The following is an 18,734-nucleotide window of genomic DNA, read 5'->3' on the forward strand; positions in this document are numbered from 1 at the left end:
GATTAAAATACAAGTCATTTTTAGATTTCACAGGCCTTGATTTGCAGCTCTTCTGGAATTTTTACAATAAACTTCACCAAAAGTGAGTGATGACTTCGCTGTGTGGTAAAGCACTGATCTGTGTGTGTGTATATGTAAAGGAAGTGTGCTTGGTTTAGTTGCAGCCATTTCTTCTTCCTAAACTACATCATTCACATAAATAGCATTTTCCTACTGCTGCCATATGTGGTTTTGACTCTAATGTCATGTAGAAGCTTGAGATGTAGATTAATTTAGCTGGTAGCTATACTTTTTTGGGGTATGTGCTCTCTACTCAGTATGTTTTATCCATATGAGATAGTGATTTTCGTAGCCTTATCTATTTGGTGCAAAAGAGCTTATTTTCTAGTTTTTGTTTGATTTATGGTTCCTTACAGCCCAAGGGAAGAATGCATCTTTGCTCAAACACTGCTACTGCAGCTTCTCCAGAGCTGCTTCTCTGTGCTTACTGGAGGCAGTAAAACTGCTAAACCTCAAGAGACTTCTCAGAGCAAAACATCTGGTCACACAGAAGCTGCAGAAGAGCTCTACAGACATTTGTGTGAAGGTAATTGATATTTGATGTTTGACTCTTCTGGCTTACAAGCATGTTACACCAGTTACAATTTGGGAAAAGATATTTATTCCTAGAGGCCAAGTCTCTACTGGTTCTTTGTTTCTGCTTCAGGTCAGTGTGGCTAACTAGTCTATCATAGTGAAACTTTCCTTGGTTTTATGGACTTTTTGGCCACATGTGGTCTGGAAACAGCTGCAGTAGACAACTTCCTTTGAATGTCTCACCTGCTTGAACCAGCAGGGAATGTGATCCTTTAACTGGGGTTCACTTATTTCGGGTATTTCCTGTAAATACAAATGATCTTACAAGGAACCTGTAAGGTTCGGTCTCCTGAAAGGCAGGCTAGCGATAAATCAGATTCTGTATAACCTGTCACATCCTGAAAACTCTTATGGGCTCTGGTAGTCGTCAAATCTGAATGTTCCTAGAATTAATTTACTCAGTGAATAAATATGTCCTTAAAAAAAAAAAAATCTTTCTTGCTAGAAGTCAAGAAGTTTCCCCTCATTTTCTGTGTGTATAATGGGATTGCAAGGGCTTGAAGTTGTTAAAACAACACTGTTAATTCAGTTATGCCTCTGACATATTAGATGGAGTGTTAATTTGAACTTGCAATTTGGTTTCCTTTTTGTCTGAGCAGTAGTGGATATGGGGGACAGTAACTTCATGCCAATGAAAATGCTGAAAGAGGAAGTTAAGAACACCTTACTCAGTGGAGCAGCAGTCTTTTTCCCAGATAGACAGACCAGGCGGCACCAGCTCTTCACCATGATGGTAAACCTTTACATGAGAAATTGGTATTTAGTACCTGCTTTCTTTATGCAGAAAAGAGGACAAATCTGAGTTCTTGTTGTCAGATGATGTATACTTTGTCCCATTAAAATAACCCCCCTTTTTTTTTCTTTGCCTCTTTTTACCCTTCCCATTCTCTCTCTCTCTGCAGCTTATCCAAAGAAAGAAGAGCTAACCCTGCCTTTCTTACCAAAAATGAGTAGTAGAACACAGAAATTAGGATTCTTTCTCACAGATGAGAGAAACACAACATCTCATAAAAATAAATATTTTTCCTTTTTCTAGAAAAACATCACAGAGCAAGAACATAAGCAATCTGTACATCTTGCCTTCAGATCCTTGTGTACCCACTTCAGGTAGGGGGTCCTGAAACAGAAAATAACTGTCTGATACCACACATCTGTTAATAAGTTAATATTTAATCTTTCTTAGAAATGTTATTCCCCTGGGCAATAATTCTCCAAAATCATCAACTGATTTTGATTTAGAAAAGAGGATTCTACTACCTAATATTGTTTTTTAACCAAATAGCTATATAAGGCACTGTCCAAGGATGGTACTGAAATAGCTGTATATTGCTCTTAGGCTTCTCCTAGGCTGTCTTCCAGTTTTTTAAGTGATTATTTGTCCATGGTGATGGTTGGTATTGATTCAATCAGTCTGGAGTCATCAGAACCCAAACTCTTGACTTTGATAGTAATTATACGGTAGGATCTCTACAGATTTGTCACAAGGATAACTAAACTTGTGTTTTGAAGCTCTGCTACTTGTTGTTGGTTAGTAAGAAGATGTTTGTTTTGTAGTGATCAAGATCCTGGTGGGCTGCTGCTATTACCAGAGAAAGGAGTTGCTGCAAACTTTGACATAAGTGAAGTGCTGTCAGTCATGGATACCCTTCTGCTAGTGGCGGCAAGAGAGGTAACTGTTCCTCTTCCTGCTTCTTTGCCGTGATTTTTGTGTGCATTTGAACATGAGCTGCATGCCTGAGATGTGTGCTGAAGAGCTAGCTTTCCTGTCCTTCTGGATAAAACTGTTCATGGCTGTGCAAGTCTTCAAGATTAGATTTTTCCAGCCAATTGGAGTATTTACATTTTGTAATAGTAGAGTAAGGAATGTATAAGATGAGGTGTTTCCCGTAGTGCTGAAAGGCCTTTATGGCACCCTGTCAATGCTAGGAAGTGTAAGTAATCCTCCCGTACTGAGAGGTTAGAATTGGTGATGCCACTAAGGGAGGTGTGAATGGAGGAGGGTCGTTGACATACGCAGAAAAGATGTGCTGAGAACACTGAGTGACTCATATGCAGCTATTCCTACTTAAAATGGCGCTTTATCAAAGCAGAAAGCATTCGTTGTTCCATGGCATTATATGCTGCTTGTCAGCTGCATTTAATCTTTTCTGTGGGGTGAGTGGGATGTGGATGTCCATCACAGTTTACTTGGTACACATCGTGTGACGTTCTGCAGCAGAAGAGGGTATCCTTTTGGTACGTTCTCTGTTTTTCAGTGTGAAATGATGATGCTGGATGTTGCGCAGCAAGAGAGTGGCAGAGTCCTGTCTTCCTTGTTCTGGTCTGTTCAAGGTAGCCTCCTTTCATGGTGCTACCTGCAACTGAAGGGTAGTGATAATTCAGCCAAGGATCTCGCTGTGGAAATACTTAAAAACTGTAAGTGCTGGGGCTGAATGCAGAATTAAGTGTGGTGTAATGCAGGACTTTAAAATACGATTTTGCAAAGTGCAGTGTAATAAGTGTTCACTAGTGGTTGCCTGAGGCACACTTATAACTGTCATAGCATTTCTAATCTCTCTAGGAAGGAATTTGTAGTCAGATTGAGCAACTTAGAATTTTAGCCATGCCAATAATTTTATGTTGGGAGAATCTTCAGAAAACATTTCAGTAAGTTTTGAGGGACAAAGACTGAAAAAAACCTCAACAACAAGCAGTTACAGACTCTCACTTGAACATTTTGGTTTCTCTAAATGTCCTTATTTTGATAAGCTCGTGTGTGGTGATGTGGATTTTCCTAGATGTTTGTGATAGCAAGAAAAAAGGAACTAACTTAGGGAGCTGGGCACTTCTAAGGGGTGTTTTGCTACAAGGGGTTTGTTAATTAATGCAGCAGCTCAGTACAGAGTAGTTAATTGAGCCAAGTACTTAATGGAGATGTGTTTTTTTATATAAAATTACTTCATATTTATGCTATTTGTGTATAAATAAGTTTATTGTCTTACACTTAAAAATGGAGCAAGGCTAGAGCTAAACTTTACTACCCTCGCTTGGTACTTAAGCTTCATTTCTTAGCTGTGCAGGGAGGCTACTGGGTGCCCTGAGATTGTTTCGACAGTCCTGGAGCATTTGACTAAACTCCTCACTCATCTCTTCTTTAATATCATTGCTAAGCATGACTTTTTTCCACCATAGTAATGTCACAGAAAACTCTGAAGTATTTTCACTCTTGAGTGTCAGGGCCTGGGGCAGCAGGTGCCTTTCCTGCTGTCCGTCTTGCACATGTCAACCCACGCTTCAGTGTTTGATAAAGCAGGTTGTGGTACAAAATCCTTAAGGTGGCTATTAAAGGGTTTCTTTTCTCTTTAGATGTGGGCCAGTTCCTGTCAAACATCAGAAAGATTTTGCAGTCGCTTTTATCCCAATATAGTGGCAAAGCAATAGTAGAAAAAATAAGTAACTCTGTCTTTGCTATGGCAACACGTCAGCTGGTAAGTGAGCGCTGGGATTTTGTACTGTTCCCAGGTAGCGTGGCTGTGGTTATGTGCGTTATCACGAGACCTGTGTTTTCTCCTAGGTCATCTTCTTGTTGGATTTTTGCACTTTAGACATTCCGTACTGTACGCTGCTGCAGGGATTCAGCACTTTGATAGAACCACTGAAAAGCCTTTGCAGTGAGCCTCATAAGGTAACTAAAGATACAGGCACTATTAAGTGTAGTGAAACAAAAGCAAAATGGCAAGAAAGACATAGAAAACTCAGGTGATTCTGTTGATGGGCATTTGAAAGGAGGTGGAAAGATTCTAAAAGCATGGGATGTGTAATGAAATATTGTGTGAAGAACTAGAAATGTATCTGTACTGATAGGGAAGATGAGCAGAGTGACCAGGCAGTGCAACTGGAATGGGAAGTCTATAAGGAAGGAGGGATTCTGAGGAGGAAAAGGAAAATAAATTAAAAATAGTATGTGCTTAATATTTTGAGCTTCATTGCTTGTGGTGATGCAAAGTTTGTATGTCTGTAGTGTAGATGTTTAAATCTGCATTACTCATCCAGGCTCTTTTGGTTGTTATTGGAGACTTGTAGGCACTCTGGGGTGAGACTGTCTCCTCCCCAGTAGACTACTAGATGAATTTTGCTTTAGAAGTGCTTCCTTACTATCATTATCAAGGGTGTCTTTAACTAGTTGAGGTGTAAATCAATGCTGTAGCCTCTTAAAAGCCACTTTGTATGTACAACTGGCAGCTTGAAAGTATAGACACAAAAATCTAGTGTGGTGATTTTTTTTTTTTAAAAGGTTGAGATTTGTGTCTCAAAAATGCATTTTTGTTGTACAGATGGAAATGGAAAGCTGGCAGCAAGAACAGCCTGTAGTATTGCGAACATGGACGATGGAATCGCCTCATAACTATGAAAATAATTGCCATGAGGTCTCAGTCTTCCTCTGTCATGGGGCAACTTACTTTGAGGTGGAATTTGATGAAAAATGTGAAACTGAAAGGAGGTAATTTAATACTGTGCTGTTGGATTCCAGTGTCTGTTTGCAGAGGGGCAGTTAATACTTCAGTGTGCAAAGAGTAATACTTGTATGCCAAGCAGGCCGTTTCAGTTACTTCGTTGTCCTGTGTGACATACAGTGTGTTATTCTGAATGACTTCTCGTGCTGAGAGCCACTTCTGGCAAACGCACAGACGGGCTCTTCGTATGAATTTGGCTTCCTTCGGCCTCGGCCTGTTCGGTAATGTCGCTGTGACCACTGCAGTTTGTGCTTGGGGCATTTATTTTGCCCCCTTCAGGCATAACTATTGGCTTGGCTTCTCTTGCTAACATAGCAGAGTGGTGCTTAGTTGAGGCATAGGCCAGATGTTAAAATATAGCACCCGTTAGCAGTTTGGAAGGGTTGGGAAAGTTTTACAGGCACGCAGGTCTGCGTTTGTTGGGACTGTGGCATTGAAACATGAAATAAACTTGGTAGCAGTCACGTGAAGCAATGCAGGCACGGTTAGAAAGATGTGACAGGGAGCTCTGAGATGCAGCACTTGTGAAAATCCAAAAGCAAATGTTTTCCCCCAAAACTTAAAAAGTATATCTGGATGTAATGAATTGCAATTTTCACAGGTATGATTACTTGGAGTTTACTGATGCCAGAGGTGCAAAAACTCGTTACGATACAAAGGTTGGCACTGAGAAGTGGCCTAAGGTGAGCACCCTTAAATTCTGAACCGAGTGATATATCCAATCTTAGGGAATTCTTATGGTTCTTACGGCAAAGCTATTGTCTACAGCATGTGTGCTTCTGTGTGTGTGTTTGTTCCTGCTCAAAGGTGGGGGGCAGGAAGTGAGGAAGAAAGTCTGCAATGATGCAAATAAGAGGAATGAATGAGTAAAGAATCCCTCTTTGCTGCTGTTATCGAGGGAGCAGTCATTCAAAGTGAAAAGTAATAATTGTGCTTAACTGCCAGCAGTTAAAAGGGTAGAACTTGTTGATGCTCTGCTCTCACAATGTTATATGTCATAAGGCAAGGCAAGCGTGCTTCCTGCAGCTGCTCTTTCTTCACTGACACCTACCCAGCTCAAATGGGATGATTCTCTATTGTTTCATGGCTCCCACTTTTAAAGCTCCATCATCTATGAAATTTATCATTAAGCTATTCACTAGAAATTTTCTCTGCTTGGTATCGTGGGTTTCTCATTCAGGTGGTGGGGGAGGTTAGATTTGTTATGGACAGAACGTAATACTGAAAAACCACAGTTGCTGAAGGAAATTCATTACCCTGAAACGTCTTCCTGTCATGTACATTTGGCAAAATGACTGTTTTGTTGCTCTGTAGAAAGTGACCTTTAAGGCTGGCCCACGGCTGCAGTTTCTCTTTCACTCTGACAGCAGTAATAATGAGTGGGGCTACAAGTTTTCCGTCACTGCTTATGGCCTACCGGATGTTGCGGTTTCTTGGGGCTTGGATTTACAGCTTCTTGTATCCCGATTGATGGGGCGCTTGGCTTCCCGAAGCATGGCCCTGAAATCTCTACGAGGTGAGTGCACTTGATAGCTCCAGATGTTGGGGTACCATGTAAACAGAAGATACAAGGACCTTATGTTTCAAATACCCTGTGAAAATAAAGTTCCTTCTGTACTTCCCTCTTGACTGAGGATGGCAGACTTGCTGTATTGATGCTTAACGACATTTGGCTGTTGAGCTATATCCGTTTTTAATGGCTGCAGTGCAGCGAGCCTGGCCACTGTTCTGCGGGACTACTCTGAAAATGTCCCGGGGTCAGTGTGACTCTTGTAGTAGTCAGAAGCCAGGTTTAGGAAGCGGGGGACACCTGGAATTCATACTGAGCTGAATTCTGTTTGTGAAGTGGTAGCAGTTTGGCTAATTCCTGGAGTTAAGCACACTTGGGATTTGGGCTACTGAAGCTAAGTAAAATACAAAATGTGAGATGGGTGCCATAAGACAAAAAAAGAGTTGTTTATTCTTTCATTTCAAAACCAGAGCATTTGCAGCTTCCTAAATCTGAATTCATTCCCTACTGTGGAGAAGTTGAGCCAAATTAAAGAGTGCTTGCTGCAGTCACTACTTAGCTTGGAAGTTGAGGCAGGTACTTACCTGTGGATTTAGGGAACTAATTGAAGTGTTTTTATCAGGGTAATTTGCTATATGTAAGGAAGCTCATAATTAACAAAGGAGAAAAATATTCTGTCCTTTGCAGGAGAAAAAGCTTTTACACTTTCTTGCAAATTGTTTGGGGGTTTCTGTGGATATAAGTACAGCCGAAATGTTTTATCTTATAGCGACAGTATGTTATATTATGGAAGGACTTTGCATCCTTACTGCCATCATTAAAGAAAGGCTACATCGGTTTTCTGCACCACATCAGCGAGACAGAAGTTAGGACGTGTTGTTAAATTACTTGTTCTTTCTATTTGCCTTACCTGTCCCCCTGCCGATGTTTAGCATTTATTTTCCTTAATCTGTAAAAGTGCTTATTAACTGCAATGTCTCTTCCAATTCCTCGCAGAGCTAGGTAGTGAAGCAGACTTGCCTCCTTTGAAAGTAACATCAGTTCTTAATTCTCCGCTGTGGAAACCTGTCTTCAGGCATCAGATGTGTCCTGCGGCACTCCCAGGAGCCAGTCAAAGCAGTAGACAGCACCAGGGTAAAAAAGAGGTACTTCACTGCTGCTTTTGTTTCATTGGCATGAAATCCCCGAGTGTCAGAGTTTTTCAGACTCAACTAGTTGATACGTCCCTCCGCTTACGCTGTTGTGCTGAAGTGGTCATCGTTTGTGCTGTTTAATTTGCATATGGGAGGAAAGAAACTGTTGTCCTGTGCCTTTTATTAGTTTGCAGTTTCATAGAATCACAGAATGGTTGGGAGGGACCTTCAAAGACCATCTCATTCACCTCCTCCCCGCCTTGGGCAGGAGCTTCTTTCATTAGATCAGGTTGTTCAACTGTGGGAGATACTGTAGAAACCAGCCGCAACAATTTTTCAGGTACAACTGAAGTAACTCGTTTCTGACATTCTTTCCAGGCTAGAAGCTCTCACCAGGATGACTGCCGTCACTTTCTTATCGACTTTGCAAAATCAGATCCTGCCCAGGACTTCAGTGGGCAAAAATCTGAACTTTTCAAAGGACTTACACAGGCATGTAAAAAACAGGCCCCAAAGACAGATGTAGTTGCTGGTTCTACTGTTGATCAAGCTGTGAACTCAACGTTTGCTGCTTTGGTGTATCTCACTCCAGAGTTATATGAAAAGCTTCAGAAATATGGTAACTCTAATATTAGACTATCTTAATAATGGAGACTTAAAGTTTGTAAAAGGCTGTCTTATCGTTCAGTTTATAAACTCTGAAAAATCAGTTTAGTGTGACATTTTAAAAAAGATGTTCTGTATAAAGGAGTCATCGTTTAGGAAGGTTGGGTAAGCCTTATCTCTAGAGTGTTCATTTTTTATTCATCTATGGTTTTGTCTTCAGAGCTCTGTCCACATATCATCATAAGCTCCTGACTAAGCCTTGTAAACGTGTACCCGGGGAGAGCCGTGATTCCTCTGGGGTTTTAATTCAGAACAAAGTGGCTCCCAGGGATTGAAGGTTCTGATACCAGTTTCCGCTGTCACTGTAGCTTTTCTAAAAAGCCAGCACCAACTTATATATGTTTTCAAACTGTGGAAACTAACCTTGGCATACTTCAAATACACATATATATGTGTGTGTGTGTATATATATATACATTTTTTCTTTTTAAATGAAGGTAGTGTTGTGCTTTTGACTTGTATAATGTCCATTGTAATACAGTTTACATATTTTCAGAAGGTAAAATAACTTTTTAACTTGCACCATCCTACCGTTAAGTTTATTGATATGTTTGAAGTATTGGACAGTCATGTGTTACTTGGTTTTGAAGAGTTTCATTTTAGGCTTTTGCTTTCTGTCACAGTTTTGAAGTTGAACATCTTACATTTTGAGCTATAAAGTTATGGGTAAAAGTGATTGACACAAAGACTGACTTGATGACTAAAGTGGTTATTGCCTTTAGTCATTTTGTCTGTGTCTGACAATTGGTCTGATTTTCTGAGTAGGATTGAAGACGCTGGTAGCTCAGGAAAATTTTAACGAGTGGATAAGATACCCATCCTACTACTATGTTAGTAGCTTCACGTGGCCGTTTTGCTGGGGCAGGACCCATGTTCAGCTGTGCCATGTGAAGTAGCTGCAAGTGGTGCTGAAAAGAAGGAAATGAAGGATTTTGAAAGTCCAGTCCAGAAATTCATAGCACAAAACAAAAGGGTAAAAAAAAAAAAAGCAGCTAACTGAATACATCTGTAGAACTTTAAGCATTTCTTGATTATTCTGATCTCAGTTTGCATTAGTGATATTTGCATGTACAGGGAGAAGTTTTTATTTTTTGTGACTGCAGGCATCAATTCTGGGAAGAGATGAGAAAGATACTCGTAATTTAACTTCACAAATAACTCCGTCATGGTGCAGTTTATGTATTTAAGGCATATGAATGTTGGTAGTTTCTGTTCCCTAGTTTCCTTACAGGCATAATTCCAAGTATTGACTAAGAGTTGAAAAGAAGGCTTTAGCATAATTTTAGTGAAGTAGTCAAGTTGTATAAAAATGGAGCTGTAAATAAACAGGACTCTTCTTTCTCTCATTTCCAGTCAACAGTGGAGGCAAGGTGCCTTTGAGTGATGAGTTTGCACAAGTATATTCCCTGGCCGATTCAATTAGAATATGGATGGTAAGATCACTCAGGAGGGTATCTGTTAATGTCCTTGACCTTAATGTTTTACAGCATAGTGTTACAGAGTAGGGTGGAACCATGTTTTCCTTCAGTGACTCTAGGTCAACTGTTTTCACTTTAGGAAGTACATACAGTCACTTCTAAACTTTGAACTTAAACATTTAAATGCATTCTTACACCCCCCCGCCTTCCCTCAACCCTAGGTGTGTCACCATGAATATTTAGGACTGCATTTGACTCAAATTCAGTTACATTCGTGTTATTTTTCAGCAAGAATTTTTGTTGCTAATTAAGAATCTCACATAGCAGTTGGAGTTCTTTTGAGATACAGAATAGAAAGAAATAGGTGTTGAACATCATGCTTGCAGTAATGCAGTGCTAACAGAAAAGGAAATGATGGCTTCTTTCACAAGCAAGTAACTGCCTTCAGTGCAGAGTGTGTTTTACATGTATTGAAAGATAAGCCATGTGTCAGGAGCTGGTGTCATCAGCTCCCGGCCTGGTGAGAGGTGTCTGCATCATCACCTAAAGCTGTAGAGAGCCAAAATTCATTTACATTTTGCTAGGCTGCGGGAGATTCTACATGTTAACAACTGTGACCCTCGAGAACAGCTAATTCAGGCTGTGGCTGCTTCGCTGCTCCTCTTGTGAGCCCTTCAGGTGTGGGCCAGCCAAGTTAACTGACCTAGTGTCTTGTCACCGCCTCCCTCCTCCTTCCTGCCTGCAAGAATTGCTGGCAGCTTGGTGCACCAGAGATGCAGTGAGTGCATATGCAATTACTCGTCTTAACATGCGTTGTGCCCGTCACGTGCCAGGCGACGTTTGCATCTGACAGTACTCATTGAGATGAAGTGATGCTTTTGGGGAATCTTCTCTCACGACTGGATGTATATCTCTTCCTGAGTGGTGGGAGTGAAGGAGAAGCTTTCATTTTGTTGGAGGGCTGATGCATATCCAGTCACAAGACAGGGAAGGGTCTCAGCCTACAAACCTTGGGCATCTCTGTGTGAGGCTCTTACCTGCTCTGATAGTTTAGCTACAGCTCTTGCACACTACTGGGTGTTTTGTTCTGCAGAGGGGACTAGTAAATACTGTCACCTGTTCCTAAGATTAAATTCGTTTAATGTGCTGCAGTCTTCATACTGCCTTACTGTATGGATATACAGAGGGAGTCATATTTTAACTGTTTTAACATCCTGTCTGCAGTTGGAAATGAAGCAGAAATCCCTGATGGGTAAGGGAAATGACACTGAGGAGAAGCAGAACACAGAAGCAAGTGAAGTGAACCCAGAAACTCTTGGTAAGTGTTGCCTTTCCAAATGTATAAGCATTCCAAGTGGTTCAGTCAAGCATTGCCTTGTAAATGTTAAGCATTATTTTTGCTATGAAAGGTTTAAGTTAGCAACTGGGGTTACTTTTTAATACCTGAAGAAGTAAGCTGGTGTGCGTTACACGAACTGTCTGGGGTTGTGTTCTGCTATTTTCTGCAAACAGTAGTACATGAGAAAATTGTGTGAAGAGTGGTCTCTTACTTGGGTCACTGAACTTACATTCATCTGTTTGTGTAGATCCTTGCTACCGCTATTAACTGTTGTTAGAATAGCAGCTGATTGTTGTTAGTATAAAATGTGTTCTCATTGACTACTGTGTGCTTCATATGGTTCAGTGTGATTTATTCAAATCCAGTGCTTGGAAAGCTAGAATTGAGTAACTGATAGCATCATGATCAGTGTAATGAGAACAGCAGTGTTTTCTAGCTGTCTTGGCTCAGAATAAGTAAGATAAATCACTTTATTCCTGAGCAGAAGATAGCAAGTTGGGCATTCTATTGTCATGATTTTAACTCTTCTGATTTTTATGCTGCAGCAAAACTTTGTATTCAGAAGAGCCTTTTGTTACTGAATTTTTTGCCTGGAAGAGCAAAAACGAAAGATTCTGCTTCAGACAGTCTGGAAGCTCAAGACATTGATGATCTCCAACAGTATGTCAGTGATAAACGCCAAAGAAAAGGTTCTGTTGTGGACACGGACTTCCAGGCAGCACCCTCGTTGTTGTCCAGTGGAGTAACTCATCCTGTTTCAGAAGAGGGGGCCCGAATGACGCAGTCGGATGCAAAGATTCAACAAGTTCCAGACCCCCTCAAAACAGAAGCAGCTTCTGCATTTCATAGTAAGCCCGCTGAAAATACAGTTTCACAGCAAGAAGATGTATCATCACCTCCTTCCACGCCCACACGAAAATCGCAGCTCAGCCGTGGAAGACTAAGGCTGCTGTCTTTCCGATCAGTGGAGGAGCCAAGAGCTGTGCCTACTGTGAAGGAGAAATATCCTATATTGAAGAACATATTAGACTTTATTAAGGATCAGTCGCTTTCACATGAAAGGTAAGCAGGTTGGAAAATGTAGCCAGTTACAGAATACAGAAACTTCTCTTCACACCTCTGCGGGTGGAATAAAATATATTTTAGCTGCAAGATAGTATTGAAAAACATTTTGTACAGGAATAGTTGTCAGATTCATAGATCACACTTCAGTTATTCCCAACCATGCAGGGACTCACAGAGAGTCCTACTTCCTTTGATTCACTTAGATCGTGTAGAACTTCAGATTGTAAGACAAACCATTACTTAGCATTTTATTGTCTTGCGTCCTGAGGTCTGTTTGCAGTGGCATTTAGTGTTTTAGTTACAAACAGCAGAGACATAGTATATCAACACTAGCAATCCTGGATACCGCGTATGGAATAGTTGCATCTCATTAAATTACCCGGTATTCTGAAAATGTAAATCAAAAGAGATTTCCAGTTCTTGGGTTGTATCTATTTCTTTGAGACTCTAAAACTTGGGCTGGTGCAGCAAATGCTGGATTCTATTTGACACTTTCGCACTAGCTCCAGCTGTAAGATGCCACTGCTGAAATACATCTGAAAAATTAGATACCAACCTCTTGTTTAATTAGTGAAGCACTTCTTGATTTTTGATTTGTGTTATTTTAAGCACAATGTTTGGAATTCCTCATAAGTTTGGGTTTTTTTTTTTTTTTCTCAGTGTTTTGAAGGTTCTTGCTTTGAGAAAATCCCAAGGACAGAGTATTATGGAAGTGCTCAAAACAATCCGCCGGTGCCTAGACTCCCTTGGGCAGCCACATTGTTTTCACCCACCGTGTGTACTTTTTCTCTTAGAACTTCTAGCCTGTCAGAAAGATTTTACAAAGTAAGTAATTATTTAGACAAGTCTCAGCCATGTGATTTAATGTGTCTTAGCCATTGCGTTCTCCCAGTCATATATATTGAAAACAGGAGAAAGTTATTGCTTTTTAATCCATATGGATAATAAAAATATGATCTGAGGATTGGGTTTTAGGCCGTTATGCATATCTTGTGTGTTTCATTAAAAAAATTAATAACTATTCCCAAGTGGGAGGTAGCTGTACAGCTGTCGATGCCGGTGGGTATCATGTGGTTGAAGCACAGCGTGACTGCCTAGAAATATCTTCACAGTTCCAACCAGATTACAGCGGACTCAGAAAGGTTGTGGGGTCTTCAGTTATTGCTTTAGTTGAAGTTCCTGTCTAAATCAAGATTGGTTTCTTTCTCATCCAGAAAAGCTGTAGTGATCTAACTGGCAATGGCTTACGCAGCATGACGACTGTTTTGACCTTTGTAAATGAAGATAACGCCGGTCTGGCAGCAGAACTAACTTTCAGGAATGGTTCATGTTGTATCTTGCTAGGCCAGCGTTTGCTTACTTGTGAATTTTCCTACCTTTGGATGTGATACCTGTACAAGACAAATTTCACCGTGGGGTGGTGTATTTCACTCCTGGGCTGGGGGGCTGAAGTGAGGGCCGTGCATGCTGAGGTCTGCAGCACTAATGGCTTTGAACCAGCTGCAGGGCATGCACATACACACAGAAAAAAGAGGCAGAAATGATCATATTGATGATGTGCATGTGCAGCTGTTGTTCTGAGTAAGGAAAGATAATTTGGAAGGGTTTTTTTTTCAAGCTTTGGCTAGAAAGCGCTATCTCAAAGCAGGGCTAATAGTGTTCCTGCTCACGAATTTAGGTCTGATTTCTGTGGGGTGTCTGGACAGTGCCCTCTGAACTCTGTCGGCTGGCTTCTCACTTGTCAAGAGCTTTTTATGGGCATCTTGCAGTGCACAGATCCCCTTTAAGATCTTGAGTAGGTGTTTATAAAGCACCTTTTAATTTGAAGGAAGTTCTACTGTCAGTGCCACAGGAATACTCTCTCTGCTGTTTCGTTTCTGAACTTCCAATTCCTGGTACAGGATTCCTTTATTTTATTCTTGAAAGTGATAGACTGCATTTTAAACAAAACCAGTGTCCTTCCCACTTGTGGGGAATGTTTAAAGGATTGCCTGTTTGTAGAATTTGCACAAAGCATGATACCTAGAATGTAACCGTCGATTCTTGACTACTAAACTGGCGCTTTAATTCCTAGCTACTTTGGGAACTTGGAAGGCTGCGGTGCTGAGCTACACAGAGAGATTCGAGAGTCCTACTATGAGCTTGTTTTGTTCCTGGTAAATTCTGTGAAGGGATTTAGTACCATTAATGACAGGTACGGTACACTGCTTGCATTACTTATGTGGGGGTTTTTTCCTCTTCTTCCTCACCTCTTCCCTTGTCATTCATTGTTTAATGCCTCAATTAAGTTTGATTATGCATTTCATTATTTACAGAACTAAATGAGGAGCCTTGACCTTGTGATTAAAGACACTAAGTTAGCTTTTTATTACTACTATGCAGAAAAGCACAATAAATTTGTGCTTGTATTTGGGCAATACTTGGGCAAGAGTAATGCCACAATAAAATTGTAATTCTGCAATGATGTTTTAAGGTGAAAGCTCATGTTTTGGTAACATTCTGGTTAAACGTTTTAGGATTTATAGCAGGGTGTCCTAGAGAAATGAGATTTTTTTGACTATAATGTCCGTCTCTGCCAATAACTTCTAAGTACTTTGTTGGGTTTCAACTGACCATGGCAAAGGTTTCAAACAGAACAAGTTCCTGAAAATACCAAGAAAATGTTGTACTGCAGAGAAGAGACAAACCCTCTTGCTGATGCTCAGGCAGTAGCACAAACTCCATCTCAAAGTGAATCCATGAAGGGTACCATCTTTATTTCAGATTGCATTGGCTGCGCTTCCTGCTAAATCGTGTGTGTTTATGCATGAGTAAACATGAGTTTCTGCCACGTGATTAATTTAATACAGAGTAAAGCCTGGGAGTCAGTGTGTAGTGGTTGTCTGCCCTTACTCCCCAAAAATCCTGTTTTCAGCTTCAGGTTAGAGCTGTCACCTTTTATTGTCCTGTGTTTTCTAGATCATTGCTTCCTGCCTTATCGTGCGTGCAGACAACTCTCCTTCACCTTTTGGATATGAGTTGGGAACCGAGCGATCTTTCCTTCTTTGTTGAGATTCAGTTACCACATCTTCTTATGAGTACATCACAGGAAAACATAAGTATTCATGACAGTGTCATCTGGTGAGTCCGGGAGAGTGCAACTCTCACGTGGTGCTAACTACGGATACCATTTTTACCATGAAAGGCTCCTGAACTTTGTGCTGGAACAAGCAGTAAAAGTACTAAAAACAATTATGACATAATTTTGGCCGGTATCTGAGGGCTTGACTGGAGTATTGGAATTGTTTTGCAGCATTGCTAGTGTAACAACTATTGACATTTTATCTTTAACCTGATTGCTGCTGGGACACTTCACTTGTTCAGCAGAGTAGCAGGAGGTAGATAATGCTGTTTGTCTTGATAAATATCAAATGTTTTTTACACCTGCATGTTGGAGTTTTATAGTAGCTGTACTTCTTACACTTGAGCAAATGAGAGGGCCAAAAAGCTTTTAAAATGGCTCGTCTGATCTGCCAGCATTACCAAAAGCAGTTTTGTAAGTGTAGATTTTTGATTTTGCATTCTGGTCCCCAACTGTATTTAAGAATTTGTCATAGAGGCAAGCAGCAGGTGTCTATATGGTCATTTATTAACCAAGTCAACTGGAATTCTCACAACTGTGTTTTTATTGGCATGTTATAGGACTTTGTTCTTTAAAAACAAGAGTATCCCGAGTTACATTAGAGGCCAGCCTGATTGCATTCCAACTTAATTTTGAGCTTACTTTTCTTTTAGTCAGTGGAGTGAAGAAGATGAAATTGCAGACTACAAGCAAAACTGTGAGTGGATGGATGAATGTCAGGATGTGATGTTCGAGACCTGGTATGAAAAGATAGCTCAAGCTGACCCAGAGAAGCAGAGAAAGGTGACCTCATGATTTTCTTGTTGATCTGCAGAAGGGGTAAACAGGGGACTTTTAAGGAGAGAAAGGAATCTGGCTGAAACGGATTTTGCATGAGTTGGATCCCTGACTCCCTGTAGGCCTTGGAAAGTCTAAAATGATTAAAATATCCCCATCCTTTTTAGCAGGGGAAGTGTTCTGCTTTCTGTCTAAAAACAAGCTTTCTCAAAGTCAGAAAATAATATTTAAATTGTGTCTATTTATTGCTCTAGATGCACATGTTTGTTGCTCGTTACTGTGACCTGTTAAATGTGGACATATCCTGCGATGGCTGTGATGAAATTGCACCATGGCATCGCTACCGCTGTCTGCAGTGCAATGACATGGATCTCTGTAAAACTTGTTTTCTTGGTAAGAATCATTAAAAAACCCTCAAAACCCTATAAACAAAGGCAAAATAGTGTCTTCTGAAGTATACATTAAATAAAGTGAAAAAAATGTTAAGCTTTTCCCAATCTGAACATAAATTTGAAACTAAGAAAGATCCTTTATCAGAAAGGATTTACGTGGAAATCTTAAAATGCTTCTTTACAGGTGGAGTTAAACCCGAAGGCCATGAGGATGACCATGAAATGGTTAACATGGAGTATGCCTGTGATCACTGTCAAGGAGTTATCATAGGTCGGAGAATGAACTGTAACGTGTGTGATGACTTTGACCTTTGCTACGGATGCTATTCTGCAAAGAAGTACTCTGACAGGTATTAAACGTGTGGTTTTGTTTCCCTCGCTTCACTGGGCAGAAGAGATGAGTAAAAGCTGTCGTTCTCCTGGTGCTTCCTAGGAGGTTGTGTCTGACATCAGAACACCTAGCTGGTGTCCTTCGAGGAAACACAGCAAATACAGGACCAGCTCAGCAAACATTTCTGCAGTTTGGAAACCTGCCCCAACCTCTGAAGTGACTCACTAGCAATTGTTTTCTAGTTGTAGCTAGGAAAAGGAAAGGGAGTTATCAACCCTGAATGAGAGGAGAAATGGATGCTTGCTGTGGTCAGCCAACACAGGTTTCTGTGCTTGACACCAAAGATCTTTAAAAAACAGGTCTGTGGTTTGAAACTCTGGAATGTTGAGTTTTTCTTAGTTTCCTGTAAAGGTGTCGTGTGTCACAGTGCAGCCGCTTTCTTGCTAGCCAACATATCCGAGTTACGTACCTTCTTCTTTCAGTCACTTGCCCACTCACAGCATCACGGTGTACCCAATGGTGACTATTCGAATCAGTGACCGGCAGAGGCTCATCCAGCCGTATGTCCACAATTATTCCTGGCTGCTCTTCGCAGCTTTGACCCTCTACAGTGCAGATCTGGCAAATGGGGAGGAAGTGGAAGGAGAGAAACTAGATTCCCAGGTCCTCGGTCATGCCAGAGTTCTACAACAGCAGTGCATACAGCTCATCGGAGACTGCTTGATGAAAGCACAGCACGGAAAAGGTGAGTCAGCTCCTCCTTCACTGAAACAATGGTGTCTAGCGAGTGTCAGAAGAGTCTGTGACTGCTCACTTGGAAGTTTCCAAAGGAAAGGGGAAGCTACTGTGTACTTCACTGAGAGTAACTGTTTATGTAGAAAGCAAATGTAGAACAAGTGCCGTTCAGGGTCACAGGAACATGGAAAACAAGGCGCTTGAGAAAATTAATTTTATGCTTACATAAATATTGGAGACAACTTGGCAGCTGTTTGGTTGCTTTTTCTTTTTTCCCTCTTAAATGTTGTGGAGGGATCAATCAGTATAGCTTCATGTGCTGCTACTGATGTGTTACTGACAACTGAAGGACTTGAAGGAAAGCAAATAACCTGGTGGAAAATGTTTTTGGTTCTGCATCTCTTGGCAAGATTCTTTTTAACCTTGTTTGTAGTATGAGAGAAACTTCTGGGGATGATGTCCCTTTGTCTGGAAACGAGAATTTCTGTGAACTAAGATCTACTACAGAAAATAGGGTGGTACTAGAGACGTATGTTGAATGTATCAAAAATTCTAGACTCAAATTCAAATACGTTTGCTGGTGGGGCTTTTTTGAGCAGCTCTCATACAGCTGTTCCCCTCAGAAGGGGAACAGAGGGCTCAATATGCTGACCAGACCCATCACATGGGGAACTCTGCAGGCTCCCTGGGGACCAGGTTAGGGCCATCCCCAGGAAACTCCCTGGTCTGGTTTGGCCCTCGGATTATCACCCCTTACTGGTCAGGCAGGTGGACAGTGATGAGCTTGAGGAGAGAAACCCAAAAGACATCAAAAGGGACTTCAGGGCCCTGGATGATTGGCTGCACAGTTGGGAGCACAGGTGGTGTTTTCCTCAATCCCTTCAGTGGCAGGGAAGGATACTGGAAGTAACAGGAAACCACACCTGATCAACACGTGACTCAGAGGCTGGTGCCAGCAGTGGAATTTTGGGGTTTTGCTCATGGGGAGGATCCAGGGAAATACAGGCCAGTCAGTGTCACCTCTGTGCCTGGCAAGATCATGGAGCAGATCCTCTTGGAAAAGAGGATCTGCTCTATGAGAGGCACATGGAGCAGATCATGCTGAAGCACATGGAGAA

General features: G+C 41.1%; 1 protein-coding gene across 1 annotated transcript in view; it reads left to right on the top strand.

Moving 5' to 3' along the window:
* Positions 1-17,626, top strand: part of ZZEF1 (zinc finger, ZZ-type with EF-hand domain 1) — a gene marked incomplete at its 3' end in the record, with an annotated part of 33,164 nt that extends 15,538 nt beyond the window's left edge. The window contains exons 16-38 of the mRNA XM_010160800.1: positions 1-82; positions 417-586; positions 1,236-1,369; positions 1,673-1,743; positions 2,191-2,305; positions 2,892-3,051; positions 3,982-4,103; positions 4,190-4,300; positions 4,950-5,116; positions 5,731-5,812; positions 6,444-6,645; positions 7,636-7,784; positions 8,151-8,391; positions 9,792-9,871; positions 11,081-11,174; positions 11,741-12,257; positions 12,921-13,085; positions 14,335-14,454; positions 15,219-15,380; positions 16,035-16,164; positions 16,413-16,551; positions 16,735-16,900; positions 17,364-17,626. Of these exons, the coding sequence (XP_010159102.1) occupies positions 1-82; positions 417-586; positions 1,236-1,369; positions 1,673-1,743; positions 2,191-2,305; positions 2,892-3,051; positions 3,982-4,103; positions 4,190-4,300; positions 4,950-5,116; positions 5,731-5,812; positions 6,444-6,645; positions 7,636-7,784; positions 8,151-8,391; positions 9,792-9,871; positions 11,081-11,174; positions 11,741-12,257; positions 12,921-13,085; positions 14,335-14,454; positions 15,219-15,380; positions 16,035-16,164; positions 16,413-16,551; positions 16,735-16,900; positions 17,364-17,626 (3,642 nt within the window). The remainder of the gene's footprint in view (positions 83-416; positions 587-1,235; positions 1,370-1,672; positions 1,744-2,190; positions 2,306-2,891; positions 3,052-3,981; positions 4,104-4,189; positions 4,301-4,949; positions 5,117-5,730; positions 5,813-6,443; positions 6,646-7,635; positions 7,785-8,150; positions 8,392-9,791; positions 9,872-11,080; positions 11,175-11,740; positions 12,258-12,920; positions 13,086-14,334; positions 14,455-15,218; positions 15,381-16,034; positions 16,165-16,412; positions 16,552-16,734; positions 16,901-17,363) is intronic.
* Between the last annotated feature and the right edge of the window lie 1,108 nt (positions 17,627-18,734).

Source organism: Eurypyga helias, unplaced genomic scaffold (assembly GCF_000690775.1).
Source record: "Eurypyga helias isolate BGI_N326 unplaced genomic scaffold, ASM69077v1 scaffold26711, whole genome shotgun sequence".
NCBI classification, from domain to species: Eukaryota; Metazoa; Chordata; class Aves; order Eurypygiformes; family Eurypygidae; genus Eurypyga; species Eurypyga helias.